This window comes from Pelophylax lessonae (genome assembly GCF_965119305.1).
Source record: "Pelophylax lessonae genome assembly, chromosome: 5".
NCBI lineage: Eukaryota > Metazoa > Chordata > Amphibia > Anura > Ranidae > Pelophylax > Pelophylax lessonae.
In genome coordinates, this window is record NC_138772.1 from 135,458,453 (window position 1) to 135,481,269 (window position 22,817).

Below are 22,817 nucleotides of genomic sequence, written 5' to 3' on the forward strand. Positions count from 1 at the left end.
GGCTCGTTACCCCCTCCTCCAAATTCCTCCAAATCAGTGTATGCTGATTGGGATCATCCTGATAGGATTTTTTTTCCTCCCAAAAGGTTTTCTTTGTTGTATCCTATGGAGGAAAAATTCACAAGAAAATGGATTATGCCTATAGTGGATGCTGCTATATCTTCTGTAAACAGAAATGTAACCTGTCCTGTAGATCATGCCCAGGTTTTTAAAGATTCAGCTGATAAGAGATTGGAATCTTTACTAAAAATTTCCTTTGCTATTGCAGGGTCTGCAAAACAGCCGGCAGTGGCGGCTATAGGAGTTTGTCAGTCTTTGAAAGACCATATTAAACAGGCGTCAAGTAGTGTTGCTTCTCAGGGAGAGTCTGCTGAAAATCTAGCAGATTTGTCTCGGGCTTTGTGTTTTGCAGTAGATGCTCCTAAGTACTCCATACAGCAAATGTCAAGGTTTGCTCTTCTGTCAGTTCATATGCACAGAATCCTGTGGCTAAAAAGTTGGTCTGCGGAAATAGTGTAAAGAAAAAAAAAATAAAAATTGCTTGCTCGCTTTCCCTTTCATGGGGAGCACCTATTTGGTGGTGATCTGGACAAATCTATCCAAAAGATTTTTTGGGGAAGAGTGCGCTTCTACCAGTTAAGAGGAGAAGTAAACCTCCTTCTTTTAAGGTGTCTAACCCTTAGATTCCCAGTACTTATAATCCCAGGCAGTTTTGATGGCCTGAGCTGTCTGGATCCTGAGCCAAGCCTTCAGGTCAAGGGCAGAAGAAATCCTGGGCGCAGAGGTCGGCCAAGCCTAGCTCTAAATCTACCTTGTGAAGGAACGCCCCCACACAGTCGGGTGGGGGGAAGGCTTCTACAGTTCTTGGTAGCCTGGGTGGAAATGATTCAGGACAACTGGGTTTTTTCCACAGTCTTGTAGGGGTACAAACTAGAATTTCGGGTGTTTCCTCATTCTCTGTGTGTAAGGTCAAACATACCTGCAGATCCTCTAAAAAGAAGATCCTCCTTTTCCGGCTCTGCACCATCTGAGGTCTAACGCAGTGATTGCAGAACGTTTTCGTAGTCCCCAAGCAAAACAGAGATGCAAGACCTATTCTAGATCTCAAAGCTCTGAGCCAGTTCTTAACATTCACATATCTAGAATGGAGTCAATTCGCTCAGTCATGGCCTTTCTGCAAGGATAATTTCTAGCATCCATAGACATCAAGGATGCATGCCAGATTTTCAGGCCCATCAAAGGCTTTTGCGCTTTGCGGTGGAAGACTGCCATTTTCAGTTTGTGGCCTTGCCCTGCTGGCTAGACATAGCTCCACGAGTTTCACAAAAACCCTAGCTCCAGTATTGGCTATTCTAAGGTCTCAAGGGATAGCCGTGGTAGGATACCTGGACGATCTATTACTTAAAGAGTGGTCGGCTTCTACTCTGAGCCAGAATGTGTTCCAGGCAGTTCAGTTTTTGGAACGTCTGGGTTGATATCTGAATTTGGCAAAGTCATCGTTGCAGCAGGTTCAGAGTGTAGAGTATCTGGGTTTCCTTGTGGATACAGTACAGGCAAAGGTGTTTTTGCTGCCAAGAAAGTTCGTAGCCCTGAAGCATCTGGTTCGGATCGTAGGAGGGGAAAAAGTATCTTTTGTACGTCTTTGTATGAGGATGCTAGGGAAGATGATGTCCTTATTCGAAGCAGTTCCTTATGCTCAATTCCATGCCAGACCTTTACAGAACAACATTCTGTCAGCCTGGAGCAAAAAGATCCAGGCCCTAGATTGTTGCATGTCTCTTGTTCCGAGGGTACATCAGAGTTTAGGTTGGTGGTTGGTAGCCAGAAATTTAGATAGCGGGAAATCCATTTTTCTGGTAGTCTGAAAGGTGTAAGGTGGTGACTACAAATGCCAGTCTCTCCGGGTGAGGAGCAGTTCTGGAGGAAGCCACTGTCCAAGGAAAATGGTCCTGGTTAAAAAGGAGCTTCCCCATCAATATCCTGGAAATCCGAGCTGTTTGTTGGGCATTAAGGTACTGGACTCCCAGACTTCGGAATTGCCCCGTCAGGGTACAATCTGACAATGCCATGGCTGTGACCTATATCAACCATCAGGGGGGCACCAAGAGTCGGTCAGCTCAGAAGGTGGATCACATCCTATTCTTGGCGGAGAACTTTGTTCCATTCCTGTCTGCGGTTTTCATTCAAGCATAGAGAACTGGCAGGCAGACTTTGAGTCGCCAGCAGATGTTTCCAGGGGAATGGTCCTTGTATCCCGAGATCTTTGCATGTATTTGGCAAAGCGAGGGTGTCCTGGACATAGATCTGTTGGCATCCAGGTTCAACAACAAGTTGGACAAATTTGTGTCCAGGACCAGGGATCCACTCGCAGTCGGAGTGGATGCCTTGGTGACTCCCTTGGAGCAGTTCTCCCTGATCTATACATTTCCCCCCAGTTCAGCTGCTGCCACGACTTCTGTGCAGGATTTGGGGAAAAAGGAAAATTAGTAATTCTGGTGGCTCCAGCTTGGCCCAGGAGGATTTGGTATGGGCAAATTCGAAGGTTGGTGGTGGGAAGGCCTTGGGTTCCACTGCGTCCGGATCTTCTCTCGGAGTCCGATATTCCACCCTGCTTTACAATCTCTAAATTTGACAGCTTGGCTATTGAAGCCTGGATTTTGAGGGAAATGGATACATCTGGTCCTGCAGTCTCTACCGTGATAATCGCTAGAAAATCAGTCTCTAGGGGCATTTATTATAGAGTTTGGAAGTCTTCTATTTCTTGGTGTGAGGCCAGGCAGTGGCATCCTGGTAAATATAAATTGGGAGAATTCTAGCCTTGCAAGTAGGGGTAGATATGAAGCTAGCCTTAGGCACTATTAAAGGTCAACTTTTAGCCTTGTCTTTTTTTCAAAAACCGATTGCTTCGCATTGCTTTATACAAGGGGTGCTACGTATGCTTCCGCCAGTTAGGCCACCATGGTGTCCTTGGGATTTAAATTTGGTCCTGGCAGGTCTGCAGATACAGCCTTTTGATCCTGTTCGGCATATTCCTCTGGTTCTTTTTACCAGGAAGTTAGTCTTTTTGGTTTCAGTAACTTCAGTTAGAAGAGTATCAGAGTAAGCGTCCCTTTCTTGTAAGGAGCCATTTTTGATCTTGCATCAAGATAAGGTAATTCTCCTTCCACACCCAGGGTTTTTCCCAAGGTGGTGTCCGCTTTTCATTTGAATCGGGACATTATACTGCCTTCCTTCTTTCCAAATCCTCAAACAGCAGTGGAAAACTGACATTCTCTTGCTTTAATACGTGCATTTAAGGTCTTTTTGAAGAAGTCAGCTCAGATTTGGAAGACCGACCTTTTGTTCGTGCTGCAAGAAGGGCCCAGGAAAGGGCAGGCAGCATCTAGGTCTACAATTTCTCAGTGGATTCGCCAGGTCCTTATCCATGCGTATGGTAAAAAAAAGGGGAAGGTTACACCTTTTCCGGTGAAGGCACGCACTACCAGAAGAGTAGGTGCTTTCTTGGGCAGTTCGCCCTCAAGCTTCTCTGGCTCAGATTTGCAGGGCCGCTACTTGGTCTTTAGTACATACATTCACTAGATTCTATCAGGTGGATGTTAGGACCCAGGACGATTCTGCATTTGGCTGCAGCGTGCTGCAGGCAGCTATGTCGCTCTTATCGGTCTGATGGCGTTTTTTTCATATTTAGTGTCTCCCTCCCTCGAGTGTATTGCTTTGGGATGTCCCAGATAGTAATTATTATGGCTGCTCTGTGTCCCGTGATGTACGATAAAGAAAATTGGATTTTTTCCTATGGCTTACCTGTAAAATCTATTTCTTGGAGTACATCACGGGACACAGAGGTCCCTCCCCTCTTGTCTGGGATGTTTATTGCTTGCTACAAAACTCAGGTGCTTCCTAAATGGGAGGGGTAATATACCCTGTTTCTCCGAAAAGACCTACTGTGATTTTCGGAGAGGGCTGCAATATAATCCCTACCCCGAAAATAAGCCCTAGTTTGAAATGTTTGTAAAATCCTAGAATCCACTCTTACTGTTTAATAAAATGTCCAATCTGTGTGTTTCTGTATTATAATTGTGCCAAAAACCTTCGGTACAGCATCTTTCGGCGCTCAGCTGCTCTCCTCCTGTTCTCTTCTCACAGCTGTCATCGGGGGATCTCAGCCCCTCCCTTCTGCAGTGCTCAGAGCGTGGAAGAGTGCTACGGTGGGTCACGGAACAGAGCGGCGCTGGCACACTAATACAGGAACACACATTGGACATGATATAATACTAATAGAGTGGATTCTAGGCTTTTACAAACCCTTTATTACTCGGTTCATACTGGGGATTCCTGACAGGCAGGGAGAGAGAGGGGGAGAGAAGACAGCACATTACATGTAAAGACCTAGTCCGAAAATCCCTACTGTGTCTTTTGGTGCCAAAATAAATATAAGACCCGTTCTTATTTTCAGGGAAGCACGGTAGAGGGGTACTTTGGTTGCCAGTGTCCAGTCACCTTTTTTGTTCATCCGTTCCAATTTTGCTGTAAAACGAGGAAAATGGTTCACCCGATTTTCTTAAAGTGGAGTACTCCGACTTTCCTTGTTGTTTCACAGCAAATCGGAACCAATGAACGAGAATTCGTACGAAAAGTCTCGTACGACAAAGGCTTTTTTTGTTTATGGTTTCTGATCATGTGTCTTTCTTTTCAGATTTTGCTAGTACAAAAAGCGCATGAAAACGGTACACAAAAATTGTTTGTTTTTTCCAGTACGAGAAATTTTGGAGTTTGTCCCTTTTGAGAATTTTCATATGAAAATCCAGAATCGGCTGTAGAAAGTTCTGTACACACTATACGAAAATCACCAGATTTTCTTAGTTAAGGCTCGTACACACTATATCAATAAGGTTCACGTGCACCCCTGTACAGATGTAACAATTTCTTGGCTGGAGATGTCAAGTCTAAAGCCCCGTACACATTGGCAGGGAATTTTCGTCCAGCGACCGATCTGCCGATTTTCGGCTTGTTAGTATGATGCTTCCGACAACCAACTCCGACTTTTCGGACGAAAAAAATCTGGTGTGCAGACTATAAAATTTTTGTTGGCCGTCAACATAACGGCCGATTTTCGTGCAGTCAGTACAGATTTTGACAGGGAAAATCTAATGAGCAAGTCTGGGCATGCTCAGTGAAGAAAAAACACAAAGAAAGCAAACCAACACATGACATCACTTCTGAAGTAGAATTTTGTTGGCCGAGAAAATTCGTGTGCATTCTAGGCACATTCCAACCAACAAAACACAACTTGGACAAAAGTCTGACGATCGGTCGGCCGATAATCGTTGCGTGTGTACGAGGCTTTAGTGTGTAGTTTTTAGTGTAAGGTCTGTAATATATTGGTATGGCTCTGTTAGGAGCACCGTAATACCACAAGCGTATAATTGCCTTGCTTTTATACTCGGTTCTAATCAACATATTTAGGTTTATTTGTGTCAATCTAAAATCACATCTCTGTTTTGTGGATGTTTCTGTTTTTTATTACTCTGTTATTTATTTATTCCCTTTGAACTGGCCTTCCCACACAGCCACATTATTTTATTTTGTATGACTTGCTTCTGCAAGCCGGACATAACACATGAAATCCAATATTTACAGCCACAAAGCAGTGAAGTGCTTTCTGCTAGTAACCGCTGGGTATGCTCATGTTTTATGTGCGAGATATAAATCTGGGTGTGTACGCTGTCTCTGACCTATACTCTGTGTGCTCAGTAGAGGGCGCCAAGACACTGACAGTTCACCCAGCTTCATTGTTAGAAGGATTTCATGTGCAGATTAACCCATTTCATAAAAAGGCAGCAGATGGGTTCTTCCTGTTGGTTTTTTGTTTTTTGGCTGCATAGTACCTATATATTAAATCACATGTAGGCTTCTTTTTATCAAGAGAGTGCAAACAGCTGCCATGTGCAGTAAATCTGTTCTTACAGAGGCGGATTGAGTTGCTTTCCTGTGTTTGTGAGAGGTGGCCGGGCCACCATGGTTCAGTGGGGTCATTGGGCTGCTGTTCCAAAAGGCATAAATACTTTGAGCGGGAACAAGAAATATACTATCTATACAATGAGTGCTTTAAGGATTTTTTTCTTTTTATTATTTTTACAGTTTAATGGGAATAAAATGCATCCTGTCATAAGTTTGTAAGCACCTTTTTGCAGTGATTAATTTTTCTCAGCCCACCAATGTCCATTTTGCTGGACAGTTTGATAGCCATATAAATGTGGGGCATAATCTAAGAATAGGGGTGGGGTAACATATACTGAATTTTATCATAGGTATTCTATCATAGGTATAATTTCCATAGAGTTTTTGCAATACCATGTTTTCTGGCTCTCATGAATTACCAGTTCCCTAATTGCAGAGCGATGGCTCTACTTCCAGTAGGACTAGTTCCTAAAATGATTTGAATTAGCTCTAGAAATCATTTAGCCTGCATTGATGATCATGTAAACTAAGAATTTTTATTTTGTTTAATTTATTTCCTTTATTTTTTTACCTGATTTATAGCAATTAATATTGAAGGTGAAAAACTTTGTAGAAAGCATTTTAAGCTGCTTTAATCTGCTTTTAGAGGGATGTTGGAAAGGGGTGGAAATAATGACTATACGCCACAGATTGTACACCACGATGTCTAAAATGAATACATTTTTTTACAAAACGTAAACTTTAAGGCCTCATGCATACTGTAAGCTTAGACGTTTTTTTTCTCCTACAGGAGTTTGCAGCAACAAAAACGCAGTGAAAAGCTTCATTTTTTATGCGCGTTCTCGCGTCTGGTAGTAATGCATTCTATTGGCCAGAATTCCGCACATTAGAATCCATTAATGTTAAACCCTTATTTTTTTTTTTTTTTTCCTCTTCTGTTCACTCCTCTGCAACTAAACTCCTAAAAACGCCAATTGTGTGCACGGACACATACGGGCCGAATGTCAGAAGACATGGGCCAGTTGATAAATAAATAAAAAAAAGGCCGACATTTTGCCCGTGTGTATGGAAAACCAGCAGCCAACCGACTCCAAATCAGCGCTCTCAGCCAATTTTAGAGAGTGCTGATTGGAGTGTTCCGGTGGGGGTTGGGGGGGGGCGTGTCCCCCTGTCAGAACACAACAGGTCAGCAGGGGACAAATAAAACTTGTAGTGTGAACCAGTCAATAGGCGAACGTGAAGGGGAGTTTAAAGGAGGAGGAGAAAAAAAAATAGCTAAAACTCCTGAAAAAGCAGCTTTTTTTGAGCCTAATATGACGTAGGGGGCATTTACAAAGCAGGCGGTGAATAGATCTTCCTGGCAGCTTTTGCTGCCCTTCACTCCTGGAGTAATAATTTCTAGGCCGGGCTTTCTGGCAGGACAATTAGTCTAATAATCTCTTGGATCGTGTTCTCGATTTTTTTTTTTATTTTTTAATTCCCTTTTTCTTAAATCTTATTGTATAAAAGTTACTGCCTGTAAGTTTCGAACTGCTGAGGGGATCAAGAAGCAGTGGTGTAAATGAACATTTAAAGCAGCCAATCACAGAATAAAGATCAGTAGTCTTGACTACAATAAACCTTGAAAGCTGATCTTTGATTGCTTTTTTTGTTGTAGTGAACTATTGCATTATTAGGTATGTTTTTTTTTTTTAACATTTTCTCAGTAGTTGGCCATGGGGTGACATTCGGAAAGGGTGCAGTGATTTCTGACCTGAATGTGAAAGTATTACCTGGCAGTTTGTTTTAGATCAGGGATTCCAAGTTTTGGAAACCAGCATGCAGCCAGTAAAAGCAGAACTTTTAACTCCTGGTCTACAAACTTCCTTTTTTGTTTTTTTTGTTTGATGTTTGCAATGGAGATAGTGGTAAAGCTTCTGGATCAGCAGGCCAGCTTGGTTACGAACATGTTCTGAAGGTCAGCAGTGGTAGGCCTATATATCTCAATACAGATGAATGACGAAAAAAACAAACACTAAAGGCACGTTCAGGAGAGGAGCTGAAGAGCAGAAACGCAGTTCAGTGGCCAGAATAAATTTTATGTTATGGCCAGTGGAATTCATTAAAGTTTAAGCACTTGAGGTGCCTAAACTCGTGTACAATACTGTACATGGTTTAAAAACTGTAGCTGCTGACTTAGGTTCCTTTCACACGACTCTGTTCCGTCAACGGAACCGTGCTGCTCAGCGGGGGATCAATTCGCCAATCCCTGTTGAGCAGGCAGATGCCAGCTCCGTCTCCACTCTGTGTGCGGAGATGGAGGTGTCGGATCCCCGCTGTCTTCCTTTCTCTTTCGATCCGATCAGCCAGACGGATGGAAAATAGGGTTTCCATCCATCCGGATTTGATGGACAGGATCGGATGTCAGCGGATATGTCTGCTGACATCCGCTGCCCCATAGAGATGCATGGGGCGTCCGTTCAGATCCGCCTGAAAAACTGATCTGAACGGTCTGCAAGTGTGAAAGGGGCCTTAGAATAAACATCCACTAACCTGTCTGAGGATCCAGCTGTGTGCTCACCCAAGCAGTGTTCTCGATGTCCTCCATGTGGCATCGGCATCTTCACTTTGGGCACCGGTTTTGACCACCTGTGCTTGTGGCTTCACCGGGTGCCCACTGCATACGTGAGTGGGGGGTTCCGCTTCCAGTCGCTTAAAGTGGAAGTAAAGTCTTTGTTTTTACTTGTATCTACAGGTAAGCCTATAATGGGGCTTACCTGTAAGTACTGTGAATATCTCCTAAACTTGCACAGTTTAGGAGATATTCAGAGTGCATGCAGCTGAAGATGTCATCGGTGCATGCGCTCTGAAGGTTCGGCTTACCGTGCCGGACCTTCAGAGCCTGTACCGTAAACGGCCACTCCTGTGCGCATGCGCGGGAGTGACCTCATTGTGGCTCTGGCCGCTCAGCGCCCCGGAGCCCGTGAGCCTGGAAGAGACACTGGGGAAAATGTCAGCCGTCTCAGCGGTGTGTGGGCGCCACTGGAGGGCTTCCTTCTAAGGTAAGCATTTCATAATGAGCTAGTATGTGATTCATACCAGCGCATTATGCCTTGGTCTTGTTTTGTTTTTCCTCCTGGGGTTTGCAACCACTTTAAGGCTATCGGAGCAGAAGTGGGAATGGGTATCTGTCAAAATTGGGTACCTGTTCTCCCCTCCTCCCCAAAAGCTCCATTTCACAAACAGGAGTTAGGGAGGAGGCCTTAAAGCGGAACTTCGACTTTTGACTGGAGCTCCGCTTTAAGTGGTTAGAGAAAGTTGGGGAAATCCTCTAATGCTGACAGTTATTTCTGTAGCAGTCGTTTATAAGGGTATTTAAAGAGTACTCGAAAATAAAGAGGGACTGATGGCAAAAAAAAAAGCCTGCCGGTTATCGCCTACTCATCCAAAATAGGGAAAAAGTTACTTTAAATGTTAGGGTGCTAATGGTCCCTTTTTGTGGGTGCACACAGTAAAATGAAGTTTTGCTCTGGTTGATGAAAGGTATGCACCATGTTTCAGATGCCTTAAAGTAGTGAACCATGCTGTAAATATATTTATGCAAAAGCCATGTACACTTTATCAAAGTGTCTAAAAGAAAAAGTGTTCTACCCAGAGCCACCAATCAGACACTGTCTGTGTGTGTGTGGTTGGATAAAATGGATGATCTGTTTGCTATAGCCATGAAGAATAGATCTCTTTTTGTTGGATAAATATCATTGCTCTGGGCAATAAATTTGTGTTTATCCGTGTCTTCGTGTACTATGTCTATAGCGAGTTCCCTTTGTAATTTCCTGTTCTTGGTATGTGCACTGGAGGCAGCTTGGGGTCTCCAGCGCAGAATGCCACCTACCCACATTGTGTGTAATGTAGTCATTTATGCTGCATAAAAATCTACATGATAAAGCTGAATCTTTATGTCACGGAAGCACATTTTCTAATGTTAATTTGGCAGCTTATTAGAGCTCTGTACGCTTGCACAATTAGTGGTTTTAATTTGAAGAACTTGCATTTCTGTTAATTATCTGGAGTACCTGTTACCTAGTTAAATGAGATCATCTTGGTCATATTCCTGCAGGCACTTCTGCTGTTAACCTTGCTGGTAGTCCATGAAGAAATCAAAATGTGGACTTGGCTATAGAGAGTGTACTAGTAGAAAGAATGTATAGATTGCTGCTTGGCTTGATGCTCTTTATATGTATGCATTGGTTTTTAAAGTTAAAAGATTTTTGCATCATAAGGATACCTCATCCCTTCCTTTTTTTGTATATTGACGGAACTATAGGAGCCCGCTATTTGAGAATATATATATATATATATATATATATATATATATATATATATATATATATATTAGGTTGTAAGCTCTAACGAGCAGGGCCCTCTGTTTCCTTTTGTTCCAAATTGTATTGTAACTGTAATGTCTGCCCTCATTTTGTTAAGCGCTGCGCAAACTGTTGGCGCTATATAAATCCTGTATAATAATAATAATATATATATATTACACACACTATATTGTCAAAATTATTGGGACGCCTGCCTTTACACGCACATGAACTTTAATGCCATCCTAGTCTGTATAAGGTGTTCTATCAGGTTGAGGTCAGGCCTCTGTGCACGCATGTCTTTATGGACCTTGCTTTGTGCACTGGCCCACATCATTTGGTGAGGGGGGAATTATGGTGTCTGGTTGCTTTTCAGTGGTTGGGATTGGCCCCTTAGTTCCAGTGCTTAGTGTTAAGCCGTCAGCATACCAAGACATTTTGAAGAATTTTATGCTCCCAACTTTGTGGGAACAGTTTGGGGATGGGCCCTTCCTGTTCCAACATGACTGCGCACCAGTGTACAAAGCAAGGTCCATAAAGACATTGATGAGCGAGTTTGGGATGGAGGAACTTGACAGGCCTGCACAGAGTCCTGACCTCAACCTGATGGAACACTTTTGGGATGAATTGGAGCACACACTGTGAGCCAGGCCGTCTCTCCAACATCAGTGCCTTACCTCTTCTTCCTGGCTTCTGGAAGAATGGTCAAACCTGCCCATAGATGCACTCCTAAACCTTGTGGACAGCCTTCACGGATAAGTTGAAGCGGTTATTGCAGCAAAGGGTGTGCCAACTCAATATTGAACCCCATGGACTAAAACTGGGATGTCATTAAAGTTTGTGTATATGTGTGTGTATATGTATGTATGTATGTGTGTGTGTGTGTGTGTGTATATGTGTGTATATATATATATATATATATATATATAATTAATGTTTTTTGGCCTAAGCACGAGGCTAAATTCCAACTTCTAAAATAAACGTTTAGAAGCAGTAGTTTGGTACAATAGGGTATATTTAAAAATACAGGTTGCAAGGATCGTATTTTGCCACCCACAGCCCACCTACCTGTGTAATAATCCATTCATAGGACAGACTTGGAACATGCCAATGCGATGATGGAGGGTGCTCTGACAATAACGGGGTCGGTGTCCCATTGGGGAGATTTTTCTTTACTTCCTGTTTTTCAGAGACCCAACAGGGATTAGAAAGACATCTCTCCAGAGTCTGAAAAATCTTCCACATTTACCTATTGGGAGAATTCCTTCAGGTCTTTTTTTTGGTGCCAAATCAATTTTTGAATTTTTCTCACTTTAGTCCTGTAAACAATGGTCACCAGGGCAAATAGGATGAATTGTTTTCTATGTGCCCTAGCGGTGACTTGTGTTTTATGCAGCATGGAAAAATGCAGGTCACTGCAAATAGTGTGAACAAGCCCTAAATGTGCATTTTTTTCACTCTCCAAGATCTCAACACAGGCTCGGGTTTTAGTTTGTCTACTAGGTCAGAAAGACTTGCTGGTTGTTAAAGCGGTAGTCGAGTAATGAATATTTGCGCAAACTTAGATTGGTACAACTTGGCTCAGTGTAAGCAACCATATCCTATATCCAGAGGGGGGCACTGTAAGCTACTGTAGTAGTCCTTGCTACAAACCCTAATTGCTGTGATCTTCTGCTGCTGGAGTGTCTTTCTCTCTGCACACCGAACACAGGAGATCACTTGATTGACACCGCCACCATTCAGAGAGCTCCTTGTATTTTTGTTTTAGTGACCAGAAGATTTTCTTTGGATGAGGTGGAGATCAAGATGTTGTTATTAATCCTCCTCTTTAATTAGTTCAATCAGAGAACGCTCTGAATGCATTGGGGGGGGGGGGGGGTGGAGAATGTAAGGTGTTCTCTGAATGATGGAAGTATTGAGTGAGTTAGCTCCTGTGTTCAGTGTGCAAAGGAGAAGCCCCTGGTGTAGGTATTCCCCCACCCCATGAAGAATAAAATGATCACTGTACAGTATAAGGCGTAGACTGCAGTAAATTAGACAGACATCCTCCACAGCCCTCCAGGTAGCAGATACTTGCGTTGGTCTAGCTTGGATCAATGTGAGTATTGCAAAAAAGATCATTCCTGGAGTTCCACTTTGACCTGAGAGAGTGTTCAGGCTGCCAAGATTCTGTTCTCCATAAGAAAAATAAAAATTTAATTGTTTGTGTTGTGAACTTTAAATTAATTATTCCACAATGCTTATAAATACAGATGTGAATGAGGGGTTTATTTTAAAGTGCTTTTTACCGTGGTAAGAAGATGTAAATTCTTTTTACATATGCATGATCTGGGTGCAGGTTTATTTTTAGGTGCCTACAGACATCGGAGAATTGCCGGTTTTGGCCTTTTAAATGTCTGATTGAAAAACACTCCCAACCGTAGATCTTTCTGATGCTAGTACCTACTTTGGGGAAGAATCGATAAGCTGGGATGGATTTTCCTGGCTGATCGCTATTTGACAACTGTTCAAGCACAAACATGCAACTTCTCCTGATGAGAACTTGCATATTGGCAAAGTAGTAGATCACTGGCCTGAGTGTGCATGCATTAATTAATGTGCATTAATCTTTCCCCCCCAGCATTGCTGAATTGATGCACTAATGATGTAAAATAGCGTTTTCTAAATTGCAGCTTTTAATTAAGAACATGTCAAGTGCCTGAGTTGGAAAGTGTGTGTGTGTGTGTGTGTGTGTGTGTGTGTGTGTGTGTGTCATTGATGGAGGTAAAAAAGTGTGAATTTGCAACTGAGGTGTCTCTCCCTATATTGATTTCATTGAAATATTATGCTGTGTTCTTTTTAAAGTGAACCTAATCTTAAGAGTTGGGTCAACTTTAATCACTATGAAGACCTCAAAATATGGCAGAGCGGCTTTCGATGCGTGTAAGGGTCTGTCTCAGTTGATTTTGGGCTTGTCCCTTTGGAAAATGCAGCGCACATTTGACATCAGTTTGAGACACTTTAGAATTCATTGACTGGTCCAGTTGACCTGCATCAAGTTGTTTTTGCGTCCCTATAGACTTGTTAGGGGAGAGAAACTGTTATGAAGTGAACAAAAGCTCATGAACACAGGCCTTAACTTTGTTTTCTTAACTAAACTTGGTATTATGTGATACTGCGTGCTTTGGAGGCTGACATCGATAGTCTTCATTCACTTTGTTTCAGAAAGATTGTTTTAGATTTTGTTAAAGTTTTTGTAACAAAAGGTACAAAAAGTTATAAACTGACAAGTGCATTGGTGAAAGTACAGCAGTAGAGGCTGGTACATGACGACAAGCCCTTTTTGGACAACATTTTTTCAGAAGCCGAGAACGGAACTAGAAAATATACAAATCCAGCAGCCCTATGACTCAAAAGACAAAACCATAAGGAAATGTATTGCCAATAAGGCTTCCCGTGAGCAGGGGGACTGAGTGCCAAGAGAAGGGAGTAAATGAGGGCTGCCTATCCTCCCAAGTGGGCTATAGAGAGAAGGGGGCGCTTGCCTGGGGGTTAGGGGGGAGGGAGAGAGTCTGTTCAAGCAGTCATATCTTTAACCAAGCGGTCCAAACCTAAACTGTTTTTCAACCTTTTCACTCGAGGCACCCTTTAAAATGTACAATCTTGAGGCATGCCATTCTAAAATGTAAAAAACGAAAAAAGCTTGCATACATATATGCAGCAACATCCACACACGTAGGACACCCAACGTTAGAGGTGGTGTATTCTTCCAAAGCAAATGCACTGTTGCACACTGGTACTGACTAGTATGCCTGTGTTTTTCTCTTCTCCCTCAGTTTATCTCCCTCGCTAATGTGACCCAAGTGGTGAGGGAGAGGGGCAGGGGAGGGGCAGAAAGTATTCTGTGCAGGGGCCAGATGTTCTCATCACCAGGTGAGGTCATTGGTTGTTAGGACACCGGCAGCTAGAAGGTTGTAATGGTGCACAGTGAAAACTTAGGGCTTTGTGCAGCTAAAAGGCAGGCTTGATTCACCAGCTGGCTTGTATACAGTTTTTGGTAAATTTTTAGGCATTTTACTAAGGCACCCCTAAAAAAACTTGAAGGCATCCCAGGTTGCTTGGGCACCCTAGTTGAAAAGGGCTGACCTACACTGCCTTTAAAGGTAATCCAGGGGTCCCATACCTTCAGGAACTTGGTATCAGTGAGAATAGATGTGAGCCCCTCATGCACCATTGATAGCGCTCTCCAATCTGCCACTGCGGCATTAGGTAACAGGTCTTAGAATGGCAGTACTGCAAGATTATCTTGGTACTGGTAGGACAGGACGTGTATGCTTACTTTAATACCCCCATTCACCACTGTACCATTGTTGAGTTTAGCAGCAGTTAAAATAATGTTTGATGTTTAGCTCATTACTTTTTCTGGCTTTTGATTATTTGGCTGTCGATTAACACATCCATCTTCTTTTTATTTGCTTCCTATGGGTTATGAATTGTCTTTTCTAAGTTCAGCTTTCCACGCTGAGTTCTGACTGTGTATCCTGCTTTATTATTTGCATCTTGGGCATTGCTGTAGAGACTCTTTGGTGGCCAGTAAATGATCTCTCTTTCTTTTCCTTTTCCAGCGTTGTTGCTGCCAACTCTCCAGACTCCAAATTCTTCCTGTCCTGCTTCTGATTCATGGGCACACATGGCTGTTATAATGATTTAGTCCAGGCTTTGCCCATACTTGTTTTTAAAGAGACTGTTTGTTATGTGGCACACTAGATATTTATTTGAAAGATATATAGATTACATTGTAGTTAGGATGACAGAAGTATTATTCACCAGAAACCTCTACTGCTACGATAATTTGCTTTCGTATAAATTTACATGATAAATATGGCCCTTGGTGTCTTAAGAGAACCATTACAGCGCAAACCTCATTTACCGTCATTTGTAACTGTAGTGTATGGACCAGATCTACACCGAGACCATACGCAGTATGATGCTGAGCTGCACAAGACTAGAACAGGTTGGACTTGTGACACCTTAGGGTGGAGAAGGCTTTATCTTCTGTCATGGAAGTGTCCTTTAAGACCCAATGCATACCACCGAAATAAAGATAAAACTGCTTTGAGAGAGGCTTTTATTGCATGTTTTATAAATGACTTTTAAAGCAGAACTCTAGATGACACGTAATAGTCTAAAATAAACTTGTCACAACATTTTAACACTTGAAAGAAAGCGGCATAAGCAGATGTTGTCTTCAAAAACTATTGGAAGACCAAGGCTCTATGAATTTACTTTTCTTGTGAAAGCGGAGCTTGGCCATGACCTGCCCAAGTCTCAGGAGATCACCCATCTCATTAGAAAACCAATGAGGAGGCTAGGAAGAGCGAGGCGGGCAGGCTAGACAGAAGTCAAGATTTGCATAGAAGTTCAGCTGCTTTTATCTCTGGGGTTGCTGATCACCTTTCATATGGATTTTTAATGAAGGTGTCCTCTGCTTATGGATTTTGTTTTCATCATAAGCTAAAGAACCTGGGTTCATGATTGTTTACTTCAATTGTGGTGTGTGTTCTTGGATGTACAACAATTATTAAAATTACCCATGTATTTTTGGAGGTTATATAGCCTACCTTAGACAATGCTTGTTCCCCTAAATCAAAGTAGCCAGCATACAACGAGCAGAATTTATCAAAACTTAAGCAGACAGAATCTGGAACAGCTGCGATATCCAATTGGCTCCTAGCTTTCATTTGAAAAGCCTAAAGCATTTGTTACCCCAACCTTTCATATTTCTGATGTTTGGCTGCTGTACCATGTACTTGTATGATAAAGTATCCTGTACTTTGTATTACTTCCTTTGTGTGAAATCCCTGGTATTCTTGCCAGTCCCTCTGCTTTTCCTGTTAAAAACTGACCTCCCTAAGCTGGAACACACATGTGGTCAGTTCTCTAGCTATGCTGGGAACTCGGCCTGCTCTCCTCCAATAATCAGACTTGTCCTGACACGCCCCCACTGCACAGCCATTTACTGGCAAACTCTGTAATGCATCTTCTCTACCAGCTCTCATGCAGCTGAGAACAGAGGGAATGTAATCACTTGTAAAATAAAAGTGGGGAAAAAGGTGTATATGTGTGTAATATAATGATAGATAGATAGATAGATAGATAGATAGATAGATAGATAGATAGATAGATAGATAGATAGATAGAGATATATAATCTCACAAAAGTGAGTACACCCCTCACATTTTTGTGAATAATGTAAAGAAGCTGAGGGTAAGGGTGATGGAATGGCCAAGCATGTCTCCAGACCTAAACCCTATTGGGCATTTGTGGGGCATCATCAAATAGAAGGTGGAGGAGTGCAAGGTCTCTAACATCCACCAGCTCCATGATGTCATCATGGGGGAGTGAAGGAGGACTCCAGTGGCAACCTGTGAAGCTCTGGTGAACTCTATGCCCAAGAGGGTTAAGGCAGTGCTGGAAAATAATGGTAGCCACACAAAATATTGACACTTTGGGCCCAATTTGGACATTTTCACCTAGGGGTGTACTCACTTTTGTTGCCAGCGGTTTAGACTTAATGGCTGTGTGTTGTTATTTTGAGGGCACAGGATATTTACACTGTTATATAAGCTGTACACTCACTCACTTTACATTGTAGCAGTGTAATTTCTTCAGTGTTGTCACATGGAAATATATAATAAAACATTAACATAAATGTGAGGGGTGTACTCAGTTTTGTGAGATACAGTGTGTGTGTATGATTATATATAGTTGGTTGTCATGTACAGCTTTTCCAGATTCTGTGTGCTCCATTTTTTTACCAGTTTGCCCCAACAAACTTTCATCCACAAATGACTGTTGATTTTATCAACCATTACCTTCTTCTCTAAGGCTCCGTTCACATCTGGGCGTTTTTGGGGCGTTTTTCTGCTCTAGGATCAGCTCTCAAAACGCCCAACAAGACAAATCCTATTCATTTCAATGGCCCCTGTTCACATCTGAGCGTTTTGATGCTGTATACAAAACGCCCAACGCTCAAAAAAGTACATGAGCTTCTTTTTGGGCAGATTACAGGCGTTTTCCATTGATCTCTATTCAATCTAAAAACGCCTGCACAAAAATCGCGGTAAAATCGCGGTAAAAAACGCCGCAAAAATCGCGGTAAAATCGCGGTAAAAAACGCGCGAAAAACGCTACGCTCAGGTGTGAATGTAGCCTTAGGCCTTTTGCTTATTTCATTTTCAGGATGTGACTATTTTTGCAAGCATCAGCTTTGCGTTGATAATCCAATTGCCAGTTTACATCCTATGCATGCACATAAATGCAATGGATTGCCATGCATTGGCCATGAAAAGGTTGTGTTTATTTTCATCCTCCACTGCTGTGTATGTTTTCAGGGCTTTCGATAGGAATGGCAACACAAGTCAACACATCATAGGACCTCATGCACACCAGGCGTTTTAGAAACCCTCCTAAAAGCCTTTCCTCCTGGCAGCAACATTTTTGCAGAAAAAATCGCTTGATGCGTTTAGGTGCGTTCACAGGCGTTAATCACTTAGGCATTCATGTCATTGGCCAGAATAATGTATACTGGCCATTGAAATGAATTAACTCTAGCACTAAACGTGCCTAACGTTAACAAGTGTTTGGACACCTTAGTATTTAAACGCGTTAATACGCATCAAACTCTTTTTCTGCCAAAACGCTGCTGTTCCTGGATGCACTGGCAGTGAGGTCCTTTTTTTTTTTTTTTTTGCCTCCTAAAAGCCCCTGCTACTAAACGCTGCTAAAAGCTGATGTGTGCATGGACATATAGGCTAAGATGCAGGGGAGTTTAGAAGCGCGAGAAGAACCTCTGATGTCCCTAGAAGCAGCTGCTAAATTGTCCAGTGTGCATGAGGCCCAGAGTGTAAAACATGCACTACAGTGCAAGCATTTAACTGTGAATCCAGCTGTAATAAAAATCCCTCAGGTAGAGCCCTCAGGAGGACCTCAGCAGTTGTTCAGGCCAAGAAACTCATGTGCTGATATCTCACCAGCAGAGTCACAGAGAAATATATGAAATTGTTTTATGAACAGAGTGAGAAGGGTGAAAATTGAACCTCTGTCAGGTTTTAATTGCTCTCTATGTCCCTGTCAGGTAGCTTTTCCTGCACTTCCTCTCCTCAACAGGAAGTGGAAAGTTTACGAAAGATTGAGAGGTTAGATCTCACAGGGAACAAAGAAAGCAATAAAAAAAGTTGTACAAACCCTTCGCCACAGTTTCAAAAAACCAAAGACTATTTGGCCAGAGGAGTTGGTTTTTTTGGTGCAGTGGGGAAGGTTTAGAACCCTTGTTGGGTTTCCCAGGGCTCTGCTACTCTCTTGTTGATATCTTACCATTAGCATTAAGTGCAAATGTTATTGATGACCACATTTTCCTGTAAACCTTTAAGTGGCATGAATGGACTTTCAAATGACTCGAACCCAAACCATGTGGCAGAAACCAGCTTTAGAAGTAATCTCTTACTCTGTTTCTCTTTGCAGGGTGGTACAGTGCCCACTATTACTCTCAGACAGCCGACTTCACCTTTTCTTACAAACCCAGCTGAGTCCGGAGGAGATCGAATCCTGTGTATCTGGGCAGACCAAATACTCCGTGGCTGATGCTATACACAAGTTTGCCAAATCAAACCGGCGGTTTCCTGAAGAGGCGGAAGAACAAACAAGTTGTAACGTGGCTCCTGAGAGGTACTTTTCATGTGCGGTAGCCCCGCTTATTTTCTGTTGTTGGTATAATACTTCGATAATGAAAAAATTAATTGACTGAGATTTTATTGAGCTGTGACAGGCTTCTCATAAGAGGCCTCGCACACCTCCACACTGAATTAATGGATGCAGTAGAAATTCAATTATCTGCATTCTGATTATGTGAATTTCATTTAGTCAGACTTGAATTATTCGCGTTTAAATTATCTGGTTTAAAAAAAAAAAAAAATCTAACCACACTCCAAATGGCTAATTAAAAGTCCAAATTTCCTGTCTCTCTTTCTGACTGGAGATAATTAAAGTTCTCCTCTGCTACTCAGGCTTTGAGTGTGTTGTGAAAACCAATTTCCTTCTCCCCATCCCCCTACTCATCCCCTCCCTTGCTGCGCACCCTCCTCACATCTCTGATCCTGATTATATCACCCCCCAAGCAAAGGGAATCTATATTTTGGGATTTTGTGGATGTGAATGCATTCTCTCTACATGGGCTTATTTATAGTGCCCATTAGTAAAAAAATAAATAAAGGAGCGTATGGTATGTGTATATAAATTATACCTCCAAAAATGTGATTATATATATATAAAATATATATATATAATATATAATTATATTGTACACTTCACCAGCTGTTTTTCTCATTGCATCCACCTTCTGTGCTTCCGGTTTAGTAATGCAGCACAGTGGCTATTTTTGTTAATGCACCTCTAATCCTAGCCTAGGTTAACACTTGTGCAAGCAAAACACACTGCTCTTTAATAGACGCACAGGGGTACCAAAAATTCCTAATGGCACCCCCGTGCATCAATGTGACTTTGTGCAACGTGATTTAAAAAAAAAAGTGCGTTGTGTTTTTTTTTTTTTTTTTTTTTTCCCCTGCATTTTAGCAGGTTCAGCAACCCATTCACATGAATGGGTGGCTGTACTGATGTTTCTTCACAAACACACCACACACATGTGAACCTACATTTAAGGCTCCGTTCACATGTCAGCGTATGGATCGCGGGGCGATTCCGCCCGCGATCCGGAGATTATTGCAAATCGCGGGACGCCTGTGCGTTGCCCCGTGATTTGCAATTGCCCCCCAAACGCTGAGCGATGTTGCCGCGATTTCCGCCTGCCGAATCGCGGTAACATCGCGCAAAAAAAAATCGCGGGACGCATTACGCCCAAAAAAGTACAAGAGCTTCTTTGGAGCGTATTGCGTCCCGCGATTTTTTTGCGCGATGTTACCGCGATTCAGCAGGCGGAAATCGCGGCAGCATCGCTCAGCGTTTGGGGGGCTATTGCAAATCACGGGCAACGCACAGGCGTCCCGCGATTTGCAATAATCTCCGGATTGCGGGCGGAATCGTGGCGATTCTGCCCGCGATCCAAACGCTGACATGTGAATGCAGCCTAAAAGTATGTGGATAAAATTATGACTAGGCTCATTGAATGGAATATGCTGTCTAGGTTGCTAAAGGTGCAGCAATTCTCTAAATTCACCTTAAGTCTTACTGTTCAACATTACAGTAATAACTGAAAACTCTCAGAAATAACATTTTATATTTTAATATGTGTATATATTTATTATTTTTATTTTTGCAGTTCATCTGTGCTCGGACACCCAAGTGACGTCAGTTTTCTACGAGGCTGCAAAGAGCCCGGAGATGCATGGACAACTGTCTTGGCTCCATCACCTTCAAAGTAGTTCCTTCCCTGTACAGATCCGGAAGTGCAATTCTGTAGTTTATTACTGAACTGTTGCCAAAGGTTTATTAAGAAGGTAACATTAGCAGGCATATACTCTAAAGTAGTGCATAGATTTACAAGAACTCATAGCAACCAGACTTCATCTGCCATTAGTATAGAGTACAGAATGATCATTTCTGTTGTACTTTAATCTTTGCCTTATGAAGTAAAGGTCTTTATGTTCAAGCACATACACTATTATTCCAAAATGCCTTAAAGGGAACCAAAGTTTGAAATATGCAAACCAGTCCATTTCTCTGGAAAAGTGGAAAAAAGATAGAAACTAGTTTTCCAGATATTGGTATTGAAGTGATATTTAACATTGTACAGGAAGTAGAGGATGTGTTACATTTTCATTTTACTGACAATACCCATGTATATTTTATTTAAACCTAGAATTATGTTGCAAATGTAGATCTTTTCAATAAAATAGACATAGACAGCGTGTAGATGATAGTCATTTATTTCAAGTTTTTTTTTTTTTTTCTTTCTTAAATGTAGACTTCACTAAGATGATTATCGTATATGTATTTATTTGATAGGTATAGCTTGTAAATGAATCAAGGACACACTGGTACATTTTACTACACACCGCTTTATAGTAGCCCTTTCATCCTTTGGGAGCAGAGAGAATGATGAAAGTTGATTGGTTACTTCAGATTATTGCCTACTTGCCTTATTAAACAAGGAGTCTTAGTTGTGAAAGCAATGTCTGTCTGTAAAATCCCCCAAAAATACATTTTTCTTCTATTTTCAACATGTATGCTGGGAGCAATTTATCTGTACATCTCAAATCCATATTATCTATCCATAATCCTACACACACACCCACACTTTTCAGCAAGACTGTATGCACTTTATGCCTGGTCAGGACAGCTGACTACAATGTGAAACGCTGTGCGAGATGCCATATAGTACTTTATATGTATATGTACTGTTCTGCCTGGACAGGTGCTGCTGGTCTTTTTGTTTGCTTTGAATTTACTATGTATGTTTTAGATTGCATTTTTACGTTGTTCATTTGTGTTGAATCTGTGTACTTGAATAAAGATTGTTGAATTAAGTTTTGTGTTTGTATGGTTTTCTCAGACTAAGCCCGCATTCACACTGCAGCGGCACGACTCTGTACTAGTTCAGGGGCGACTTGTGAAGTCCCTTGCACCGCGACTTGCACCGACTTCATATAATGAATGTCTATGCAAGTCGCTCCGAGGTCGCCCCGAAGTAGTACAGGACTTGGGTCACTCCTATTAGAACGGGTCCTGTAGCAGTCAATGGACCGCGACGGACCGTGACTTGTCAGGCTGTCAAGTCGCAGTGTGAATGGAGTCTGCACATGGCAACAAATCAGCTTCCAGCTTCACCTTGTTTAGTTAAGCTTTGAAAATGAAAGCTAGAAGCTGATTGGTTGCTGCTCTAAATTCTGGCTGCTCTATTTTTGATAAATTACCCTTGATCCATCCTTGCAGTCTATCGATGCAGCTTATCTGTAGGTAAAATCTGTCTGAAAGTCCAGGCTATTGTAAGTTCACCATATGTTACTATCCTAAGCTGGCTATACACAGATTGAACTTCAGCCTATCCTTCTGAATGGGATGAAATTCATTCCAAGGGTGGCCTTGTCTGTATCACTCAGCTCAACAAAAATTAGCTTTTTTACTTCCACACTTTATTGAAGGAGCCCGGGAGGAAACCACTTGGCTGAACAGCGCCAACATCCATTCAGATGTAGGCGCTGTTCGGGTATTCTGACAGCCGCAGGTGCCTGCTGTCTGAATTTAATAACCTCCACTGAAAATTCATCCATCTACAGAACAAATTTCAATTAATTCAGCAGGAACAGGAACAATCCTATTTTTTATTACAGGTACTTCTATATCGCCATCAATTTACACAGCACTTTTACATATATAGTACATTAACATCAGTCACTGCCATCAAGGAGCTTACAATCCAAGGTCCCTAACTCGCATTCATACATATACTAGGTCCAAATTTGACAGGGTCCAATTAACCTAACCAGCATGCCTTTGGAGTGTCGGAGGAAATCTGAGTACCCA

At 42.1% G+C, this 22,817-nt stretch overlaps 1 protein-coding gene across 1 annotated transcript in view; it reads left to right on the plus strand.

Moving 5' to 3' along the window:
• The window catches only part of SNX10 (sorting nexin 10), a 94,692-nt gene extending 73,508 nt beyond the window's left edge, over nt 1–21,184 (plus strand). Inside the window, exons 6-7 of the mRNA XM_082258404.1 lie at nt 18,804–19,007; nt 20,614–21,184. Of these exons, the coding sequence (XP_082114530.1) occupies nt 18,804–19,007; nt 20,614–20,716 (307 nt within the window). The 3' untranslated portion in view covers nt 20,717–21,184. The remainder of the gene's footprint in view (nt 1–18,803; nt 19,008–20,613) is intronic.
• Nucleotides 21,185–22,817: the final 1,633 nt, after the last annotated feature.